Source organism: Talpa europaea (genome assembly GCF_964194135.1).
Source record: "Talpa europaea genome assembly, chromosome: 2".
Lineage (NCBI taxonomy): Eukaryota > Metazoa > Chordata > Mammalia > Eulipotyphla > Talpidae > Talpa > Talpa europaea.
The window spans coordinates 96,964,259-96,983,223 of NC_140068.1; the positions used below are offsets into that span (position 1 = coordinate 96,964,259).

Below are 18,965 nucleotides of genomic sequence, written 5' to 3' on the forward strand. Positions count from 1 at the left end.
TTTCTCACTCTAGACTTCTGCATCTGCTAAACTCCTAACTGGACCCATCTTCCCTGCCCTGCTTTACACATTGGGACTTTGTTTTCTCATGTACAGTAGATCAAAGTATACAGTAAGCATCCTTTTCTGTTATTCTCCACCTTATTATCTGGTTTTATTTCCTTTTTTTTTTTATAAGAGAATGCCTATTTCTTTTTTTAAGATTTATTTATTTATTTATACAAGCACTGGGTACAGTCAGAAGCGCAGGAGGGTGAGAGAATTCACCAGAGCCAGAGCGGGGAGCAGAGCAGGCAGAAGGACCGAAGTACACTGCTGAGGGGAGCAGCGGGCGGCAGGAGAGGTCTGCGCGCCATGTGGGACCCTCACCTGGTGGCCAGGGATCGAACCGGCGCTGTAGAGGCTGCAGGCAGCTTTGCAAATCAGCACTCAACCACTGCGCCACCGGGGAGGCCCTCTGGTTTATTTCCTTTACAGGTAATTTCCTTTACTGGAATATAAGCTTATAGGCAAAGAGTGTTCATCGTGACTAAAACGGTACCCACATACAAAGGATAATAGTGTGTACCTGGCATTTTATTCCTGGAATAAAGGAAACTGCAAGTTTTATAATATGGGGAAATAAGAGCAACTTATTATATGATGTGGGGAAATAAAGCACACCGGAGATGTCTGATCCTGGCATAATGGTTGGACAATTTCTAAAGGAAATGATATTTAAGCTGCTATCTAAAGCAAGTAAGAATTAGGCCCCTAATTTCTCCTACTATTATCTCTCCCACTCTGAGAGGAATAGGACCGAAGCAGACCACTGAGGGACAGAAAGTTATTCTAGATAGAAAGGAGCATGGAAAGTAGAAAAAGCAGAGGCCTAGGGGAGACAGTAGAGTGGAAAGACCATAGTCATTGAAACCAGATCATTTGAGCTTTAAAGAGGAAGCCAGTGACACGGTCAAACTGGAGAGTGAAACAGTACTTTTTTACTTTAGATTGGACTGGCCATAACGACACGAAGTGACATATGGAGGGAAATAAGACAGAAGACACAGAACAAATTAGGAGGTTACAGCATTGAGAATGAAGGAATGTAGCAATTCGATGTATTTAGAAGACAGTATTGGTGGGAGAGGTATGGGAGATGAAACAGATGACCAGCAGCACTCCAGGGTTTAATCTTGGACTTTTAAGTGATTGGTGGAACCATTACCAAATCTGGAAATAATGGAGGAGCAGATGGCTAGAGGTGGGGTGCTGAGCTTGAGTGTCTGTGAAGTACCTATGCATCTGGTTTAAACATCTGTCTCTTAAAGCAACAATCCAGAGCCCAAGCCCCTATGATGCCTTCTGCTCTTTTCATCAGTGCCTGGTACACAGCAGGCACTTATTGTTAAAGGAAAGAAGTGGGTCAGGAAAACTGGAGATGTAAAATTAAGGGACATCAGTATTTAAAAGGCGTAATTCAGAAGAATGTATAAAATCACCTAGGAGTGTACAAAGTTACAAAAGGGCAAAAAGAACCCTAGAGAACTCTAAGTTTATGAGAAAGGTATTAGTGACCATGATAACATCTAACCTGAGCGCTGTATTATCTTATTTCCTTTCTGTTGAAAATATTTTCCCTTTATGTATGTGATCCCTTCCTGAGACCTGACCAATGTTCTCACTCACGGTAAATAGCATTTATTTATTACTGAGTGTAAAGCACTTTTCTACCCACTTTGCATGAATTCTCACAACTCCATGAGCATGCTGAAATGCTAATGAGAACTACAAAGACAGAGAAAGCAAAAGGAAAATTAAACAGAGGAAAATTAAACAGAGCAAAGTCTCTGAGTAAGGGGCTAGCCTTGGACAGTAAGAGGGCCATCTTTTCCACTATAAGAGGGCAAGGACTGAGGCAGAGAATTAGTTTGTTTAAACCAAAATCTTTTATCATGGAGCTCATTTTCTGTATAATAGCTAGTAACTTAAAGATACCCTCTAACATGGTATTTTAATTGGCTTTATAGAATAGCACAGGGCTGGCTATTAAGGAGAGGGAGGGAGCAATTTTGCCTTAAGTTCAGAGGGCAGAGGTAGAAGTTGGGCAGGTTCAACATTTTTTGAACACTTACCAAGTGCCTGAGGTAAGTGAGGTTTAAGGATCTCAAGATGGGTACACGTGTTCTTCTGGGGTGGGCCTCTGTTCCCATGAGCTGGCCAGCACCCATTCCCCACTCTATTGTCCCAGGGTTTGCATTTCCCCTTGAGGACCCCACACCCTCTTTGTCTCACCGTACATAAGACCAAGGTACTCCTGAGTAACACAAGAATGACTGGATCACCATCCCCAAGCAAATATCTTAGGCTCCCTAGGCCCTCTGCTCCTCGAAACCCTGCGACTTACTCAGGTCTTGTCCTTCCAAAGGCTGGTCCTTCATTCCAGGAGTCTGCCCACATCCTTCCATAGGTTCCTGTTTTGATAAGGTTAGTCAGAGCCAGCTTCCGTTGCTTGCAACCAAAGGATCCCGGCCAATGAATACAACCACCTACAGACTGTGTGTCAAAAATGGCAGGTGGGTGGGACCATAAAGGATCCAAAATTGGCAGCCCTTCCACCTTTTCAATGTGTTCCTTACCACAGGAATGGGACTACGCATGGTGCTTTTGAGAGGCTGACAAAATCCAGCTAGAATTCACCTTCTCAGTCATAAAGTCCCACTTTTCAGTCCCTTCTGGGAAACATACCTGGTAATTTTTGATACTTTGGAAAGGATACTTTGGAAAGCTTTGACTTCAATTCCTATGTTCAACATCTCCACTCCAGTTTAGCTGTCCCATAATGGGAGACTTTGCTTGGTTTCCTTTGTGCCACTACAGTAGCTTGTACTATCATGGATTTACACCACATTGTCATTATCTGTTACTAGTAGCTGCAGCTCTGCTACTAGCTGTAAATTTTTGAAGGCAGAATACAAATCAGCATTTAGCATAGTGCTATGCACTAAATATTTGTAGAATAAACCAAGCAAAACCAACCATAATACATAAAAATGAAGTTAGTAATACTACAGGTAAAGATCATGGAAAGCAAGCCCAGATAATTAAAAAAAAAAAGAGAGAACCAGTAGATGCATAACACCAAGACCAAAAAATAAGAGGTAACAGTTCAGACCCTGAATTGAGGATTGAGATTATTTGGTGAAAGGTCAGGGCCTAGCAACTGGCCCACTGATATCCAGGACAGTGTTATGTGCACCGTGTGACACCATCCCATCCTTCTCCTATCAATACAACCCAGTTCTTTGCAGCTCTTTTCTGACATTGTCTCTCCCATACAAATTACTCAATCCAATCCATTGTCAGCTTAGATTCCAGGGCAAAGTTTATTTAAAGAAGTTAAGTAACCTGCAACAATCTCGCTATTCATTATCTACCCTTTCACCTCTCAACAAGGGGCTATCCTCGATCATGTGTGGGTGGCGGTGGGCAGGGAGGGGGGGTGGTCCCACTGCGCATGTGCTGCCTCAGCCCTGAGTCCCTCTGACCACGGCCACGCATTCAGAGCAGTGGCGCTACCCTGAGAGCACTGAGGTCAGTGGCCATCTCCTGAGTTCACTGGATGCTGTCCAGTCACCATGATCAATGTGAGTGATCAGTGGTGGTCAAAGGTAGACAAGAGGCACAGGCTATAGGGGGAATACCCTCTAGTAAGAGGGTCCTAGGAATGACAGGTGGAATGTCCAATTTGTTAAAGTGCTCAACTACAACATAAAAAGTAAAGGTGTTGGGAAGGAAGCTACTGGTGAAGTTATAACGTGAGGGGCTTCAGAAAAATACAACGAAAGTACATAGAAAGAACGCTGCTCACGCCATTTCAGTGGAGAGCGCGTGCAGAGCTTACAGCTTAGTCTCTGAATTATTAGAATGCTAAACTAAACACACCCCTAGATGGAGACCAGCTCCTTTAACTCCTTGCGGAGACTAAATGAAACATCTGCCATTATGTCTTTTTGCTCTAACTCTTCTCTCACCCAATAAACTTCTAATCTGAAATTAGGTTTCTTATACGAACAGGTCTATTATGGGCAAATGATCAATTTACGGACAGCCCGTAAACCACTTTCCTGCTGGGTAATCAGCAAAACCTGGGGTTAGATCAGAAATCTGAGTTTCCAAATCTACCAAGTTGAGCCCCATGGCCCAGAACAAGAGGTTCATCATTTATCTATCCTCTTGGCCTGATCACAATATACAAGACTGGGGTGACATGTAGTGAGGGGTATATACCCATTAGCCACAGTGGCTTGCTTGTCCAGAAGTTAGTGTATGGGCTAAGTCTTCATTTGTAAGTCCAGTGAGCAGTGGCCCAGCCCTGGCCCTTGCATAGGTCCCGGTGGCGAAGGAAGCAGGCATGGACTCGGAACCGACGACCACAATGGGGACAGGCATGTAGGGCTCCAGCATGGGTCTTCATATGCTCTGTCAAGTGGTGCTTCAGCTTGAAGCGCTTGTTGCAGATGCCACAGCCAAATGGCCGAAGGCTGAAGGTCAGCATGATGTGCCGATCTCGCTTTGGCTTCACTGCAAACCGCTTCCCACACAAGCAACCAAAGCGTTTTCCATCTTCAGGGGGTGTCCCCCCTAGTTTCACAGGTCCGTGTACAGCTTGCCCCCCACCCCCAGGTCCTCCACCCCCTGACAGAATTTCATTTCCATGAAGATCCACTGGTTTCCAGGATGGCCCACCTCCCCCAGCGGTGGCCCCTGCTCCTGAGGGCAATAAGAACCCTCGCTCCCCATTTCCTTCTGTATACCCTCCAGGAAACACCTTGGTCTCCTCCTTTACACCTCCAGACTGAGTTTCACCTCCCGATTTGTCCTCCTTAGGCTCAAAGGGTTCCTGCTTAATATAGAAGATTTTGGGGGTCAGTGTAGGAGGAGGCGGCTCAAGGGGTGCATTTTCACCTTCTGGAAGCCTGTGGGGAGTGGTAGACATGGGCAGTGGGTGGGACCCATGAGGGTGGGGAAGACCCCCTGGTACTCTCTGGGGCTGAGGAGTCTGAGAGAGTGTTGCCGACCCCTGGTCCTCATCTTCTTCTTCTTCCTCCTCCTCCTCTTCTTCTTCTACTTTAATCTGTAAAATCTCTCCCAGGTCGCTGCCCTCCCCTACAGCTGGGCTCTCAGTAGAAGCAGAAGACTGCCCTGGGATCTGGAAAGGGGAAGAGCGAATGCACCAGCCTCCTGCAGACGTTGTGGTGGAGAGAAGTGTTGCTCCACGGGTGGAAATTCCACCACCTGCAGTTTCCAGTTCTCTGAGAATCTCTGAGCACTGATCTACCACTTGCCACATCTGGAGGCCACTGGCCACAAGGAGGTGGGCAGGGAGAGCATCCAGTGGCAGGCGGAGGTGCCCTGAATAAATAAGCTCGAGTAACCCCTCAAAGGCATCAGCTTCAATGACGCTGGGCAGAGTGAGACGTGGAGCATCTCCCAGGAGAAGCTTGTCATGGAAGTAAGGAGAGGCAGCTGCCAACACCGCTTTGTGCGCCCTAAGTTCCCGGCCCTGCACCAGGAGGGACACATCACAGAACTTTCCTTCCAGCCTGTGGCGGTTCAGGGACTCCAGAAGCAATGAGCTGTGCTGAGGGAACTCGATCTGGATAGTCCGCGGGGCTGGATAGCCGATAGGGGAGGGGGTTACGGGAGGCAGAGGCGTCGAGGTATCCATGGCCTTCTCCGAAAGAGCGGGATCCCGGGGGACCGAGTGGCGGGGCGGGGCGGGCTCCACGCGGAATGAAGGCTGTGGAGGAAAGAGACGGGGGTGTGTCACGGCAGCCCTGGATTCGGAGAACCGTGTCTCTCAAACAACACCCGCCTCCCCGAACCCCGGAATGTGGAAACTTTTCCGTCAGTGGTGGCCGCGCCGCTCAGTCCCGCGCGCGCCCCCGCCAAGAAAGCGAAACCACCAACCACACGACACACCGGCCGGCGCCGCGTCCAGGTCCAGCGGAGGCGCGGGGCGTCCCGCGGCCACGACCCCGACCGCGCCGCCCGGGACGCTCCTGCCCGCCGCTCGTCGCCCTCGCCAAGCCCGCCAAGCCCGGCCCCTGGGAAGCCGCGGGCGCCGGAGGCCGCAAGCGCCGGCGGGCCGCCCTTCGCCGCCACACCCTCGCCGGGACGCACGCGCTCGGCCCCGGAGCGCCTCTGCCGCGGCCGCGCCGTCCCGGCCGGAAGCCGCCGCCTCCCGCCGGACACCGACGCCGGGAGGGCTCGGCCGCGGCCAATCGGAGGGCGCGGCTCTACAAGCCTCGCGCCGATTGGCTGCGCGGGCGGGGGGCGGCGCCGGCGGGAGGCCGCCCGCCCGGCCCGCGGCGGGTGCTGGCTCGGGAGCTCGCGCTGAGGCTGCGGGGCGCCCCGCGAGCCACCCGGGGTGGCGGGGGCCGCCTGCTCCCCAGCGAGCGCGGAGAGGCCGAGGGTAACCCGCACCTACTGTGTGCGGGGGGCTAGGCTTTGCCCGCATCACCGCGCCCCCCGCCCGCGGGCAGGGGTTGCGCCCCACCCTGCTCCCGGGACCCGAGGCCGGCGAGCGGCAGCGCAGGGGCTGGAGCCCGCGTGAGCCCAGGTGCCGGAGCCCCTTCCCCCTGCGCGGAGCCTCCTCACCGGGCTTAACCAGGCTGCTTGAAGCAGGTGTTGGGATGGCATCGGACAGCGCCGCCGCCCCGGCCTCCGCTCCTGCTGCGCGCGCGGGGCAGCGCGGGGAGAGCGCGGCCGGTGTGGCCGGGGCAGGGCCCCGCCCCGACAGCAGACGCTCCCCGGCGGGCGGGAGATGCTCCGGGAGACGCGGATTCTCCCCGGCAGGCTGACCCCATCACCCCGTGGTCCCAGCCGAGCAAAGTCAGCACAGCAATAAAAGAACAATCTCCGTTTATTAAACATGAGTTTTCTGTTTCACCACACACTCCAGAAAAAAAGGAACTGGGGCTGGGAGTGGAGAAAACGGGACACTGATGGAGGGGCTGAGAAGGCTGGGGGTCGGGTGGGGCGGGAGAACGAGAAAACAAAATAAAACAGGTAGGAAGATATTCTCCCTACCCTTAGGGTTGTGGGTGGGGAGGGAGCCGTCGGGTGGGGAGGGGGGGCCAGGAAGCTCTGTACAGAGGGGTTGCCCCCAGCCCACACACACACACCCCGGATATGTACAGTACAAACCCCAGATAATTTTACAACAGCCAAAGAAGGGAGGAGGAAGGGGATCCCGGGATAGGGCCTGAGGTTGGGGAAGCAAGGAAAGGGCACAGGGATAAAATTTCACATATTTACAACTTTTATATAAGTATAAAGTTGGCCCCGGCTGGGTGTTTGTGTGTAGGGGATGGGACTGAAGGGGAACTGTCCATACAAAAGAAAGAAGGGTGGAGTCTGGGAAGAATCTCAATACCAAACGCAAGAAGGGAGAGGGGGCATGGCTGGGTAGGGGACAGCAGTCAGGGAAGAGGGGGTTCCAAGGAGGGGCTTCTCCCCTCCCATGACCTACCCACCCCAAACCCCATCCATCCTACCTCCCCTATCCCGCCAGAGAGCTATGTACAGAGAAACACCGAAAAAAATTGTGGAGCTGGCGGGAGGGAGGGAGGTGGAGGGAGATTGGGGGTGGGGGTGGGGGGAGGATGAGAGGGAAGCCCAGCCCTGTCCTACCTCCCCCAGGGAACAGAGTCATGGAAGGGGGCCCCCAACACCCCTCCTCCAACACAGGTCCCCCCACCCTGGGGGAGAGAGACATGGCTTTTCCTAGAGTAAATTCCCCCCTCCCCCTGGGAGTAGAGACCAAGAGAGAGGGGAGGGGCAGGAGGGACTGCGTGTGTCAGGAGGGCACAGATCAAGGAGTCTGTCCTCCCCAACACACACACCCTCCTAAACCCTAACCCCTCACCCTAACCTCAATTCCACCCCACCCAACACACTGGGGGAGGGGGGGGCATAAGCCCCCTCACCCCGCTCTGGGACCAGCCAAGAGCAGATCAGGTATGGGAAGAAGGGGAGACAACTCCCATTCCTCCCTTGCCGCCCCCTCCCTGCCCCGGTGGCCCCTCCACCCCATCTGGGTTCTGGGTGGGGAGGGCGTAAATTTAAGAGTGGTAGGAGGAGAAGGAATTTGTGCGTGCTGAGCCCCCCCAGACGCTCCTGAGAAATCAAGGGGTAATAGGGCCCCCTCACCTGGGGTCCCCTCCCCATAACAAGGGGGACAGGGGAGGCCAAAATGGGGCGGTGGAGGGGAATTAAGATTGTCAGCTCTGGTTACTGCTAAAAAATCACCCTGAAGTTGAAAGTTTGGAGGTGCCACACCCCCAGGGTGGGGGCGAGGGTCTGTCCCCCAGTGCTCAGGGGAACGATGAGGCAGAGGATGGGGATAGCACCCCGGAGTGAAGGGGTCTGTGTGGGGTAGGTGGTGTCCTGGGGCAAGGGTCCCTGGGGGTCACAGGGGGCAGCACCCCAACAGGAAGGAAAAGGGGACAACTAACGGTCCCCAATCTCCCGCCTGGAAATGGTGCAGTGGGTGTGGGGGACTGGTGCCCCCCAAGGAGGCTTTCAGGGAGGCAATCCCGCTGTCCCTCGGTGACGTCCAGTCCTGGTGGTTTGGTGCTGTTCCGGGGTGGGGTATATGGGGAGGGAGAAGGTCTGATGCTGGGTGGGCTAGTGGTCCGCGGTGTTTCGGAACTCGCCGTTCTCGGTGATCTGCAGCCGGGGTGGGGGGGGTGGGGCTGGGGGGGCCAGGCCGTTCCAAGGTGGGGCCAGCGTCACACGCGGGTTTGTTGGACCCAAGGGGGGAAGCTGCCTCTCCTGCAAGACACCAAAGAGGAGAGCGCGGACTTATTGAGACGCTTCGCGGGGGCCTGGGTGCCAGCCCCCTAAGTATGGCCTCCCCTCTAGCCAGCCCATTCCATATCCCACATCCCACCTCCTCCTCCCAGACATCCCCCCACCCCATCCTCCTGTTTTTTTTCTCACCTGCAGTAGAAGTTACATCTTCTGGGACGAGAGAGAGAAGAGAACCTCACCCCAGACTCCTATTAGGGCCTTCAACCCAGTCACACCAGGAAACCAGTTCAAAAGAAGCAAATTCCAGCCTCGCCCCCCACCTAACCCTTCATCCCGGGCCCACCTTCAGCCCACCTTCCTCTTTGAACCCCTCCCAGAGCACCCCCAATCCGAGGTAGGAACTTCCTGTTGAGGGAACAAGGGGAGGCAGTACAGCAAAACCTCATTAATCCAAACCCCCATGGATTTGGAATTTTGTCATAATTTGAACAAAAACCGGGCTCGAGTTTTCCTTTATCTGTGAAGAAAGGGTGTACTAAACAAATTAATAGTGAAAATGTGTCTGTAGGAGGGGATATTTAACCTAGGCTAGAAAACAGATTTTTCAAAGCTCGCTATTCTTTCACACATGCTCCCTGAGGGCCTTATTCATCGAGTTCTACTTACTGTATATATTTTGAAGACATGCATTTCATTAAATAGACACTGTCATTCAGTTTTGTCACTTATTCAGAGTGGCCATCTTCTCAAATATAACATTCCAAATTACAGAGGTTTAACTGTACTGGGGGGAAAGGAAGGGGGTTCGGGGAAGTGATGTGGGAAGGGAAAGAACTGTGGGAGGGCTGCCTCTCTAATGCTCAGGGCAGGAATGTCTAGAAGCTTCTGTGGAGACACAGCATGCTCCGATCTCTGTGATCTCTGTGTCCCGGGGAGCAGAAACTGGCTTCATTCCTTCCCACCCCCACATTCCTTTCAGCCCCTCTCCCTGGGCTCCCAGTTAGAGGGTGAGGGGTTCCAGACCCTGCTCCTACCCATGGTCCTATTCTGCCACCTCCTGCCGCTCCTGGGCCAACCTCTGGCTCCTGCCCTCAGCCCTAGCTCCCGTTCCTCTGCTGGAGAAGAAAGCTGCCCACACTACATTTCTAATCGCTCACTTGGCTTTTTAAAATACAGGCAGAAGATTCATTTTTAAAGGAATGGCTGGGCGGCAGAGGGACAAATACCTGAAAGTGGTTTAGAAAAACTGCCCAGATTACTTCCTGGGCCACAGCACATTTGGCCTGGCAACGTAGTGATGTCTGACCGTATCTCTAAAGGATACAAAACATTCCAAGCAGAGGTCCCCAGATCGGCTCTGCCTTCCAAGTCAAAGAGCTCACCTCTCAGTAGGTCACCAGAGCCCCGCCTTCAGCAAAGCCGCCCTCTTAGCGTGCTGAGCATCTCTAACGCTTTCCACACGACAGCGAGAGGAAATTGCGTATGGTAGGGGATCCTGAGTGTGGCATGAGAGCAGGGGAAGGAAACCTCAGATTCCCTTCCCTCTGCTTGTCTGCTGGCGACAGCACACAGGCATGCCCTCTACACCCCCATGGGCCCAAATTTAGAAAGCAGATAAATGAGGGTGCCATTATTCATTTTACAAAAGAATTCGCTGCAGGAGTCCTTTAAATGGTGAGGTCCCCTGGTGCCTTTCCGCATCTGTTTACTGATCACTAACTACTTTGACAGAGAGGCTGGGCAGGCAGAGAGTTAAAATTACAGTGTGAGGAGCCACTGCCCACTGCAGATCAACCCCACAGAAAATAAAGCATCTCAGAAATGATGTCAGTAGCTGACAGGTTCTCATTTACTGGCTTTTTAGGTAGAATTATGTGTCCAGCAAGGTCACAGGGTGACAGGGGCGGGGGGGGGGGAGTGGCATGAGTAACCCCAGGATGTGAGCTCTGACAAGAGGACTAAAGAGGTGATTTAACATGCTGTTCCAGCATCTCTGCCTGGGAATGAACATGGCTACCGAGCACCATGAGCTTATCTAGGAAGATACTTCACTTCCAACACTCACACCATATGGGCCAGTCCACTCCCTAACATTTGACTTCTTGCTCCTTCTCCTTGTTCTACTCACTCTGCCTGCTGTCCTGAATCTTTGTGCCAGGGCCCCTGCAAAGCCTCCTGAAGTTAACTACACACTCCTAATTCCCTTCCCATGAGGCTAAATGGCCCAGACGCCTTCTACCTCAGAGACGTAAGGGAGGAGGAAGAGAGAAACAGGTGAGGGGTGGAAGGAAGGAGGGGTAGAGAACCAAGGTTAGGATAGGAGGAGGAAACTCCAACCTACCTGCTGCAGCACAGCCCCCATAGCCAGGGTCCCCAACCCTTCATCACCTCCACCCCTTTAACAAACCCCACCCCCCCAGTGTCCCAACCCCCAAGGACATTCTGGTGAAATGGGGGGTGACAGACATACACTGGAGAGGTAGAGGAAGAGGACTGAGTCAGGAGGAGGCTGGGGGTGGGTCTTGTACGAACAGGATTGTGAGCTGGGAGTGTGCTGGGCCCCTCTCGGGTACACTGCTCGGTATTGGCAAGGTGTCACTGCAGAGTCTGGAGGCAGCAGGAAGTGCTCTCTTTGGGTAGTGCCTTGGGAGATGCATCTGAGCAGGAGGTGTCAGGAGGTAGGGTCTGTGATGGCTCTCGGGTGTGGAGGGCAGCAGTGAAAGAGGGGAGAGGCTCCAGAGAGTCGAGGGGAGAGGGCTTCACGACCAACCTGCAGTGGTCCGGAGTCACCTCCCCCTGTGTCCTCCGCCCGTGGTCAAAGCGGAACCAGGAGAATTACCTGATGAGGAGCTGCAGGGGGAAAGAGTGGGGTCATGGGGTCAGGAGCCTTGGTGGTGGTGGGGAAGCCTGGCGGTCAGAGCAGAGAAAGGAGGAGCACGGGTGGGAAAGTGAGCAGAATTTTGGGAGAGCGAGGGTGAGAGTGCAGGAAGGGGTCCTACAAGCTGGCTGGTGAGAAGACAGGGAGGCAGGTGTGAGGACCAGAGGGAGAAAAGGGCCAAAAGAAGCTGCGCTTACACAGTGAGGGGAAAGGGAGGTTACAGGGAGAGAGGCCTTCAAGATCTGAAGAGTCAGGAAGAGGAAGCTATGCGGGAGCTGCCGAGGAGTTAGGCAAACTGGGAAGCCAAGGGAACAGCAGTGAGGGGACCTCAAGTACCCAGGGCGTCATCCAGAGCCTTGGGCAACTTGAAGTCATACTGCCCTGTGCTCCACTCTAGCTAAATGCAGCTTCTAGGCCTCCTGGCCACGGCTCAGGGGCAGCTGAACTTCCTGACTTGAACAGAGCAGACAAAGGAGAGGTAGGTCTTCCAGAAATGGGTGAGACCCAGGAACTTTCTGGGCAGAGAGTGAGGTTCTGGTAGAGGTCCTGAGACGTAGAGAGCAGTAGGAAAGAAAGACCGGGGAGGGGGGTTCTGGAGGCACAAGGGGTGGGCTGACACTGCCAGGAGTGACAAAGGCACAGACGATGGCATGAAGATGGGGGTAACTGGGGGGGGGCTGTCAACAGCAGCCAGTGGACAAATGGAGGACAACGGGAGAGACAGATGGTGATGGGGCTAGGGTGGCTGTTGCCGTGAGTGCACGAAGGACAGTGGGATGGATGGGGATGGGACACGGAGAAGATAAATGACATTGTAATTTCCACCTGAGCGTCGAGCAGCCTCTTCTTGGGTTCAGGCAGCGGCTCAGCCATGGCGGGGTGGTCCCGGCGCAGCTCCTCCTCCACCAGCATCAGCCTGAAGGGACGGGCTTCAGTGGGGTTAGTGGCGGGCACGGGCTCCGAGCCTGCCTATGGGACTCCTGATCCCAAGGGACCCCCCTCAGCTCTCTGGAAAAGCCTCGGGCATCCTCCCCTTCCCTCAAAATCCCTCCATGGCCACCCAAGACTCCCTGTTACTCAACTATTTCGAGAGGCTTTCGGATGTCCCTATAAAGGAGGTATTTCTGTACCCCAAAACCTCTACCACCCAGGCATCCCAGCCCTCTAGCCTCCCCCTCACCACGGTGCCCTCGCACAGACCCTGCATGGCTCAAGACCTGGCTTCTCCATCCCCGACTCCACCTCACTGAACCTCAGCCATCTCCAGTGCAGTCCCCGGGGTACCCCTTAGCCCGGAGGGGTCTCTACGATCATTATTATTTCCAGCATCTCCTGGCCTTTGATGAAAATTCTCAAGGTGACTTCAATTAGAGGATATCAAAATTAAAGGATATAAATTAGAGCAGTGGTTTGTAAGAAAAGTTTCAAGTCAAGTCTTTTTCTTCTAATTAATCTTACCTCAAGACACATTTAGAATGGATCAAAATGAAGTTGGTTCTGTTTGGAGTAAGGTATAGGGTCCCAATCAGTTCTCAAGATAATTGACCCCTTTGTGGAGATGCCTCCTTGGAGCCCAGGTCTTGGCAGAATAATTGAAAATGTGCACAGACTAAAATGAGGGTCATTCACTTTCTCACAGGACACCTCTCCAAGGCTGGAGAGGAAGGGGATGGTCACCGGCTACTGTGTTTAGGGATCCCCGCTGAGGTTTGGGGTAAACAGCACAGGCTGGGTCGAGATGGTCAGTGGGAGCACCAGCCTGGGCTGGGTCCAAACCCATAGTGATGGCTGGACAGCAACAGGCACATTTTCCAAGGGCGCAAGAAGTTACTCTATCAGGAGGGAGGTCAGGATTCAGTAAGAGAATATTTAATGCACTAAGCAAGAGGCTGCTCCCCATCTGGTGATGGGCAAGTGGGTGGCATCCATGAGAGTAGGGCAGTGAGCTTTCCCCGTGGTGTCCGGAGTTTGGGGAGAGGAGCTGGAGCTGGAGGGGAGCTCTCTAGTCAACCTCAGGCTCCCCCTTACTACCCCTTCCCGGGCCGCCCCTCACCTGCCAATGATGCTCTTGATCTGTGAATCCTTCTCCACCTGCTGCTGCCTTAGCCTCTTCTCACTCTGCTCTAGTCGGGCCTGATACTGCATCAGAATTTTGCTGGTCTGTTCTTCTTGGGATAATAGCCTCCGCTCATACTCTTCCAGCTTCCGGTTGGACATGTGGAGTCGCTCCTTCAATGAGTGGATCTCCTCCTCATACTCCTTCACCTGCCCGCCGGGCACAAGACCCCGCACTGTGAGGGGCGCCTCACCCCGACCCACCCAGCCTCCATCCCTCCCTGCCAAGCATAGCCAAGTATGACAGACATCCCAGCCATCTTTGCTAGCCCTTTTCCTGCCTGGTGCTCACACACACACTTCAGAAGGCCCTTCCATCGAGCTGAGGTTCCCTCATGGTGGAGCAAGGTCAGACTCCCACACCCTGAGGGACATTCACAAGCCTTCACATGTGCATCTGGACACACAGGTCCCACACGGGGAGCTAGGCAGGTCATGAGCACACCTTAAGCGACTGCACCCAGAAATTTAAGATTAAGATGACTCTGCAGCCCAAACCCAGGTTCCAGAGCACATGGAGTTGGCCCAGGGAGAAAAGGCACTGGCTGGGGAGAAGACTCTGTCCTAGAGATCAGAGTCTAGGCCTTCAAGTGAGGCCCAAGCTGAGCCTCCAGGAATGCCTTTCTGTTGATAGTGACTGTAATTTGGCCTTGAAGGACTTAGAATCATTTTATGTTCCCTGTTGGCTCACAAATCCTGAGCGGTGCTATGCAACACAGTAGCCACGTGCAGCTATCTAGAATTCCTTGACTGCCCTGGCCACATGTGACCAGTGGCCATAGCATTAGTGCAGATCATAGAAAGTTTTCATTGCTGCAGAAAGCTCTACTGCACAGTACTAGTCTAGAGTCTTCCTTAATAAATTCCTCATTGAATCACAGAGCAGGAAATATTATTTGAGACTACCCTTTGATCCTCCAAGGAGGGTACATGCATAATTGACCCATTCTAGATGCGAAGGTGATGCATTAATTCATGACCCCCACATTTCTTTTATCCCAAGCTGGACTCATAACCTTCTCTACATGTAACCTAATCTTATAGCCACCCTCTTCAGGGTCCTGGCAGCAACGGCTTACCCAAGGAACCTTCTATTAAGTTATACGTGTGTGCCCCAGAGGTCTTGCTGTGTTTTGCTCTGGGCCACCACCAGCCAAGAGTCCGGATGTCCTTTCCACACAGAGGGCAATACACATCCTCTTCCACGGGACAGTGACTGGAGAAGCAGGTATCACTAGTAGTCCAACTGCAACCCCTCTGCCCCTGCCTAGCTGATCAGCTCACACTGGTGGCAAAGAACTTTCCCTTTTTGGAGCAATCCCAGAAGCCAGGGCTTACATTTTCCCCGGAGAAGACCTGGAGATAAGCCTAATCTAGACCATGTTTCCTCCCAGATAGGCTGGGATAAGTATAACCCACAAAAGTTGAAATAGGCTTTTCGACAGACTGACTGTATGTGCTCTCCCTTAATAACAGACTGACGTCTTCTGAGGGTTAGGAGTCAGGTCTGTCTCTTCTTTCCACCATAACCACTTGACCCTGGATGTTCCCCTTGGAAATGACTGGAGTGACCGGTGCACAGAGGAAGGGACAGGAGCTTGGGGCTTGGAAGGCAAGGCGTACCCTGTCCAACCGGCTCTCATCCATCGACTTAGAGTACTCCTTGAGCTTGTACTCTTCTCGCTCGATGTGGGCACTTTCGATGTCAGCCGACAGGTGAGGCATGTTGGAGACCCAGGCCACTGTCCGTTCAGAGGCTGGCATTGTGGGGTTCAGCGTGGATGGTGTCTGCGAATGCTGGGATAAGGCAAGATGGAACAAATAGAGAGAGGAAAAGTGGGAAAAGGCAGGGTGCATTTAGAGGGAGGTAACATTGCCAAACGAGATGCTAGTACCAATCCTGCTCTGGCACTGATAACCTTGTGAGTGCTGTGTGAGTGATTTGTTGTGTCTCCCCTCTGGAATATGAGCTCCATGAGAGCAGGGATTTTTGTCTGTTGTACGCTGCCACATCCATAATGCTGAGAACAGCACACAGCACATAGCAGTGCCATCTCCAGTGCATTAAATACTCCACAATTAATGAATGAAAGGAGATAAGAGGGCCTCCCTGGTGGTGCAAGGGGTTAAGCACCGCCCTATGAAGCAATCTGTGGCTTCTGCAGCATGAGTTTGATCCCCGGCCAGCCAGGGAGCTACCCACATGGTGCAGCAGACCTCTCCTGACTCACCCGCTGCTCCCCTCAGCAGTGTTTTTCAGTCAGTCTGCCTGTTCTGCCCCCCACTCTGTCTCTGGTGAATCCTCTCTCACCCTCACCCCCGCATCTCTGGCCTGTACCCCAGCTCTTGTATGTACAAATAAATAAATCTTAAAAAAAAAATGAAAAATGAAAAATAAGAAAGGAAGTAAGAAAATGGTAACTTCAAACCACAGACTATTCTATACCCACCTCCCCAACCCATTCCCTTCTTCCCTCCCTGGTCCTCACCCATCTGGCCTTCCTTTCACCCTCACCTACCTGCTTAGTGATGGAGGGCTTGAGGCCCCCACCCCCTCCGCCACCGCTGCCCCCGCTGCCCCCAATGCTGCCCTCCTTGCTGAGGCTCTGTTGCCGTGGACGGGCAGGGCCATAACTCGGTTCCGGTGACTGCAATAGATTCCCGCTGGATGGCCGGGGTTTCTGGGCCGCGCTGACCGTCAACTGCTGAGACTTGCCCCTCTGCAACGGAGGTGGCTGGCCCCCACCACCCCCACCACTGCCCCCACCACCACTCCCACCTCCGGGCCCTGAGGGGGCAGGCCTCTGGGGACCAATGGTGATCTGGGGAGGGGACAGCATGTGCTGCAGGTTGTCCTGGAGTGAGAGCTGCCGACGGGTGAAGTCAGTGCCAGAGGGTCCAAACTCATCACTATAGCTGTGGCTGTGGAGGATGGAAGCGGCGGGGGGCTTAGGGACCCCTGAGGAGAGGTCTTCACTCTTGCTATAGCCATGGAATGGGGCAAAGGTGTCCCCAGGGGGCTCTCCACCTCGGTGGTGGTGATGGTGGTGATGGTGGTGGTGGGAGGAGGGAGGGGCATGGCCACCGCCCCCTCCGTGGCCCCCTGGGGGGCCTGGCCCATCAGCAGCCATGTGGAAGAGAGGGTTCTGGAAGGAGAGGGGTATACGCAGTTGCTGGGCAGGGACACCGTCCGTGGTGACACCCATCTGGCTGAGGCGCATGCCAGCCGCCGTGATGGACGAACCACTCCCCTGGGACAGGCGCCCAGGGGGCGCAGGCCGCAGCCCCAAGGCCGCTGTCAGGGAGGCCTGGCTTGAGTGCAGCAGGTCCCCAACAGCCGCCAGGTTGGACACACTGCTGCTGTTCAGGCGGCCACCGGGCCCATCACCCTGCAGATCTAGCATGGAGACACTTTTGTTGACACTCAGCATCTTCTGCTCCGGCTCTGTGATGTCCGAGCTGCTCGTGCAGTATGCTGGCGAGGAACGGGCCAAGGGTGGCCGGCTCACATAGAACAGGTCTTTTCCCCCACCAGGGGGTGGTGGGGGTGGCTTTTCCTTGGTTGGGGAAGGGAGGCGAGCCATGTCCATAGAGCTGTCGGAAGGGAAGGGGGCACACAAATGGGAGGTCAAGCTAAGGCTACTGGCAAGTGAGTCCGCTAAGGTCCAGCACAGGCCTTGGGGTGAAAGGTGGGACCCACAGGGAAGGGCTGAGAGCTGGCAGTGGCAGCTCTGCAAAGGGGAGGCAGGTAGGATGGGAGGGGATAAAAGGAGAAAACAAGCCCCCTCCAGGAAGGGAGTGAGGCCCAGAGGAAGGGAGATGGGGCAGCCAAAGAAGGGATGAGGGGCAGGTCTGGGCAGATATGGAGGAGATGAGGGTGCATGGAGGAGAAGAGGAGAGGAGGAAGGTGAAGGCCACTGGAGTGGGAGGTGGGAGCAGACAGGAGAGGAGCTGAGGGCGGGGGGAGGGGAAAGCCCCTCACCTGTTGAGGCCTCGAGCCATGAAGGACTGAAGGTCGATGGAGCTGGAGAAAGATGGAAAGAGGGGCGAGCACAGACAGAGAGAAGGAGAGAGGTGGGCAAAGGCATGGACGAATGGGAGGAGGTGGGAGTGGTGGAATGGGTACAGCGTCATGGAGGCAGAGACACGGGCAGAGGAACAAGCAGGGAGGTCATCAAAACAATGAGCAGCAGTGAGGCACGGCGCCCCCGAAGGTCCAGGGGTTACTTCTCTCATACTGGATGGTGGGAAGGCCCAAGGGGGTCTGGTCAGGGCTGGGGTATTGCTTATTTACCAACCAGTACCGAGATTTGAATGTTTTAATACCACCTGGTTGATCCAGCAGGTACTGGCTGAGCTCAGTTCTGGGAGGGGCACGGGCAGGCAGCGGGGCGAGGCAGAGCTGGCAGGCAGACCCCCGTGGCTTACAAGCCAGAGCTGCAGAAGCCCCTGCACTTGTCCTGTGGCCTCTCAGTTTCTTGTTCACTTTAGCTTTAAAGGATTCTCAGTCTAACCGCTGACTGTTCCTGTCTCCTTACCACTTTCGCTGAGAACCCGCCCCTTTTTCCTTTCTTTCTAGCCCTAGAGAGCTGCACATGGAGCCCAGGGGTGGGAGTCCCATGGCGCTCACCTGTTGAGGTCCCGCATCATGTAGCCCTGCATCTCAGCCGATGGGCCCCGGAGCACCACCGGCTGAGGCCGGGGCCGCTCACTCTGACGGCTCGGTTGCCTTTGGATGTTGGGGTTCCTCAGAGCTGTGCTGATGTCATTGAGGAGCCGGGGCAATGGACCCAGCTTCAGGAGAGCTTCCTGAAAAAGTAAGGCTGTTAGCTAGAGACTAAGTCCCCAGCTTTAAGAGTGCCTCAGTTGTCTGAACTGGGGCAGTAGTGGTGAGACACTACTCGTTCCCTTCTGGGGGCATTTGCTGACCTTGCTGAGCTGGGGCAGCACCTCCCAGAGGAGGGCATGCAATGTGGAGAGTTCTCGGCCCAAGTCAATGTAACCCTCAAAGCTACTGCTGTTGGTCAACGTGTCCAGGTTAGAGATCTCGTACAGGAACTGCTGCATGGAACCCCATTCCAGCTCCAGAAATTCATTCATGAATCCCAGAAAGTCCTCCTTTGAGGTAAACCTGGTCAAGGCATCCAGAAGGCAGAGGTCACATACACAGAAG

The 18,965-nt window shown here is 54.0% G+C and overlaps 2 protein-coding genes across 6 annotated transcripts in view; both read right to left on the reverse strand.

Moving 5' to 3' along the window:
• Positions 1-4,321: 4,321 nt before the first annotated feature.
• Positions 4,322-5,719, reverse strand: ZBTB9 (zinc finger and BTB domain containing 9; the record flags this gene model as incomplete). The annotated part of the gene is made up of 1 exon (XM_084229014.1): positions 4,322-5,719. The coding sequence occupies exon 1, from the start codon at positions 5,708-5,710 to the stop codon at positions 4,322-4,324; it is 1,389 nt and encodes a 462-aa protein (XP_084085140.1). The 5' UTR covers positions 5,711-5,719.
• Positions 5,720-8,673: 2,954 nt separating this feature from the next.
• SYNGAP1 (synaptic Ras GTPase activating protein 1) overlaps positions 8,674-18,965 on the reverse strand; it is a gene marked incomplete at both ends in the record, with an annotated part of 29,435 nt that continues 19,143 nt past the window's right edge. Inside the window, 8 exons of one of the 5 annotated variants that reach the window (XM_084228444.1) lie at positions 8,674-8,820; positions 12,503-12,593; positions 13,731-13,936; positions 15,416-15,589; positions 16,312-17,386; positions 17,775-17,816; positions 18,423-18,601; positions 18,722-18,923. In XM_084228444.1, the coding sequence (XP_084084570.1) occupies positions 8,674-8,820; positions 12,503-12,593; positions 13,731-13,936; positions 15,416-15,589; positions 16,312-17,386; positions 17,775-17,816; positions 18,423-18,601; positions 18,722-18,923 (2,116 nt within the window). Of the gene's footprint in view, positions 8,821-12,502; positions 12,607-13,730; positions 13,943-15,415; positions 15,590-16,311; positions 17,387-17,774; positions 17,817-18,422; positions 18,602-18,721; positions 18,924-18,965 lie in introns of those variants that run through there. The other 4 variants (XM_084228443.1, XM_084228447.1, XM_084228445.1 and 1 more) reach the window with 4 other exon arrangements.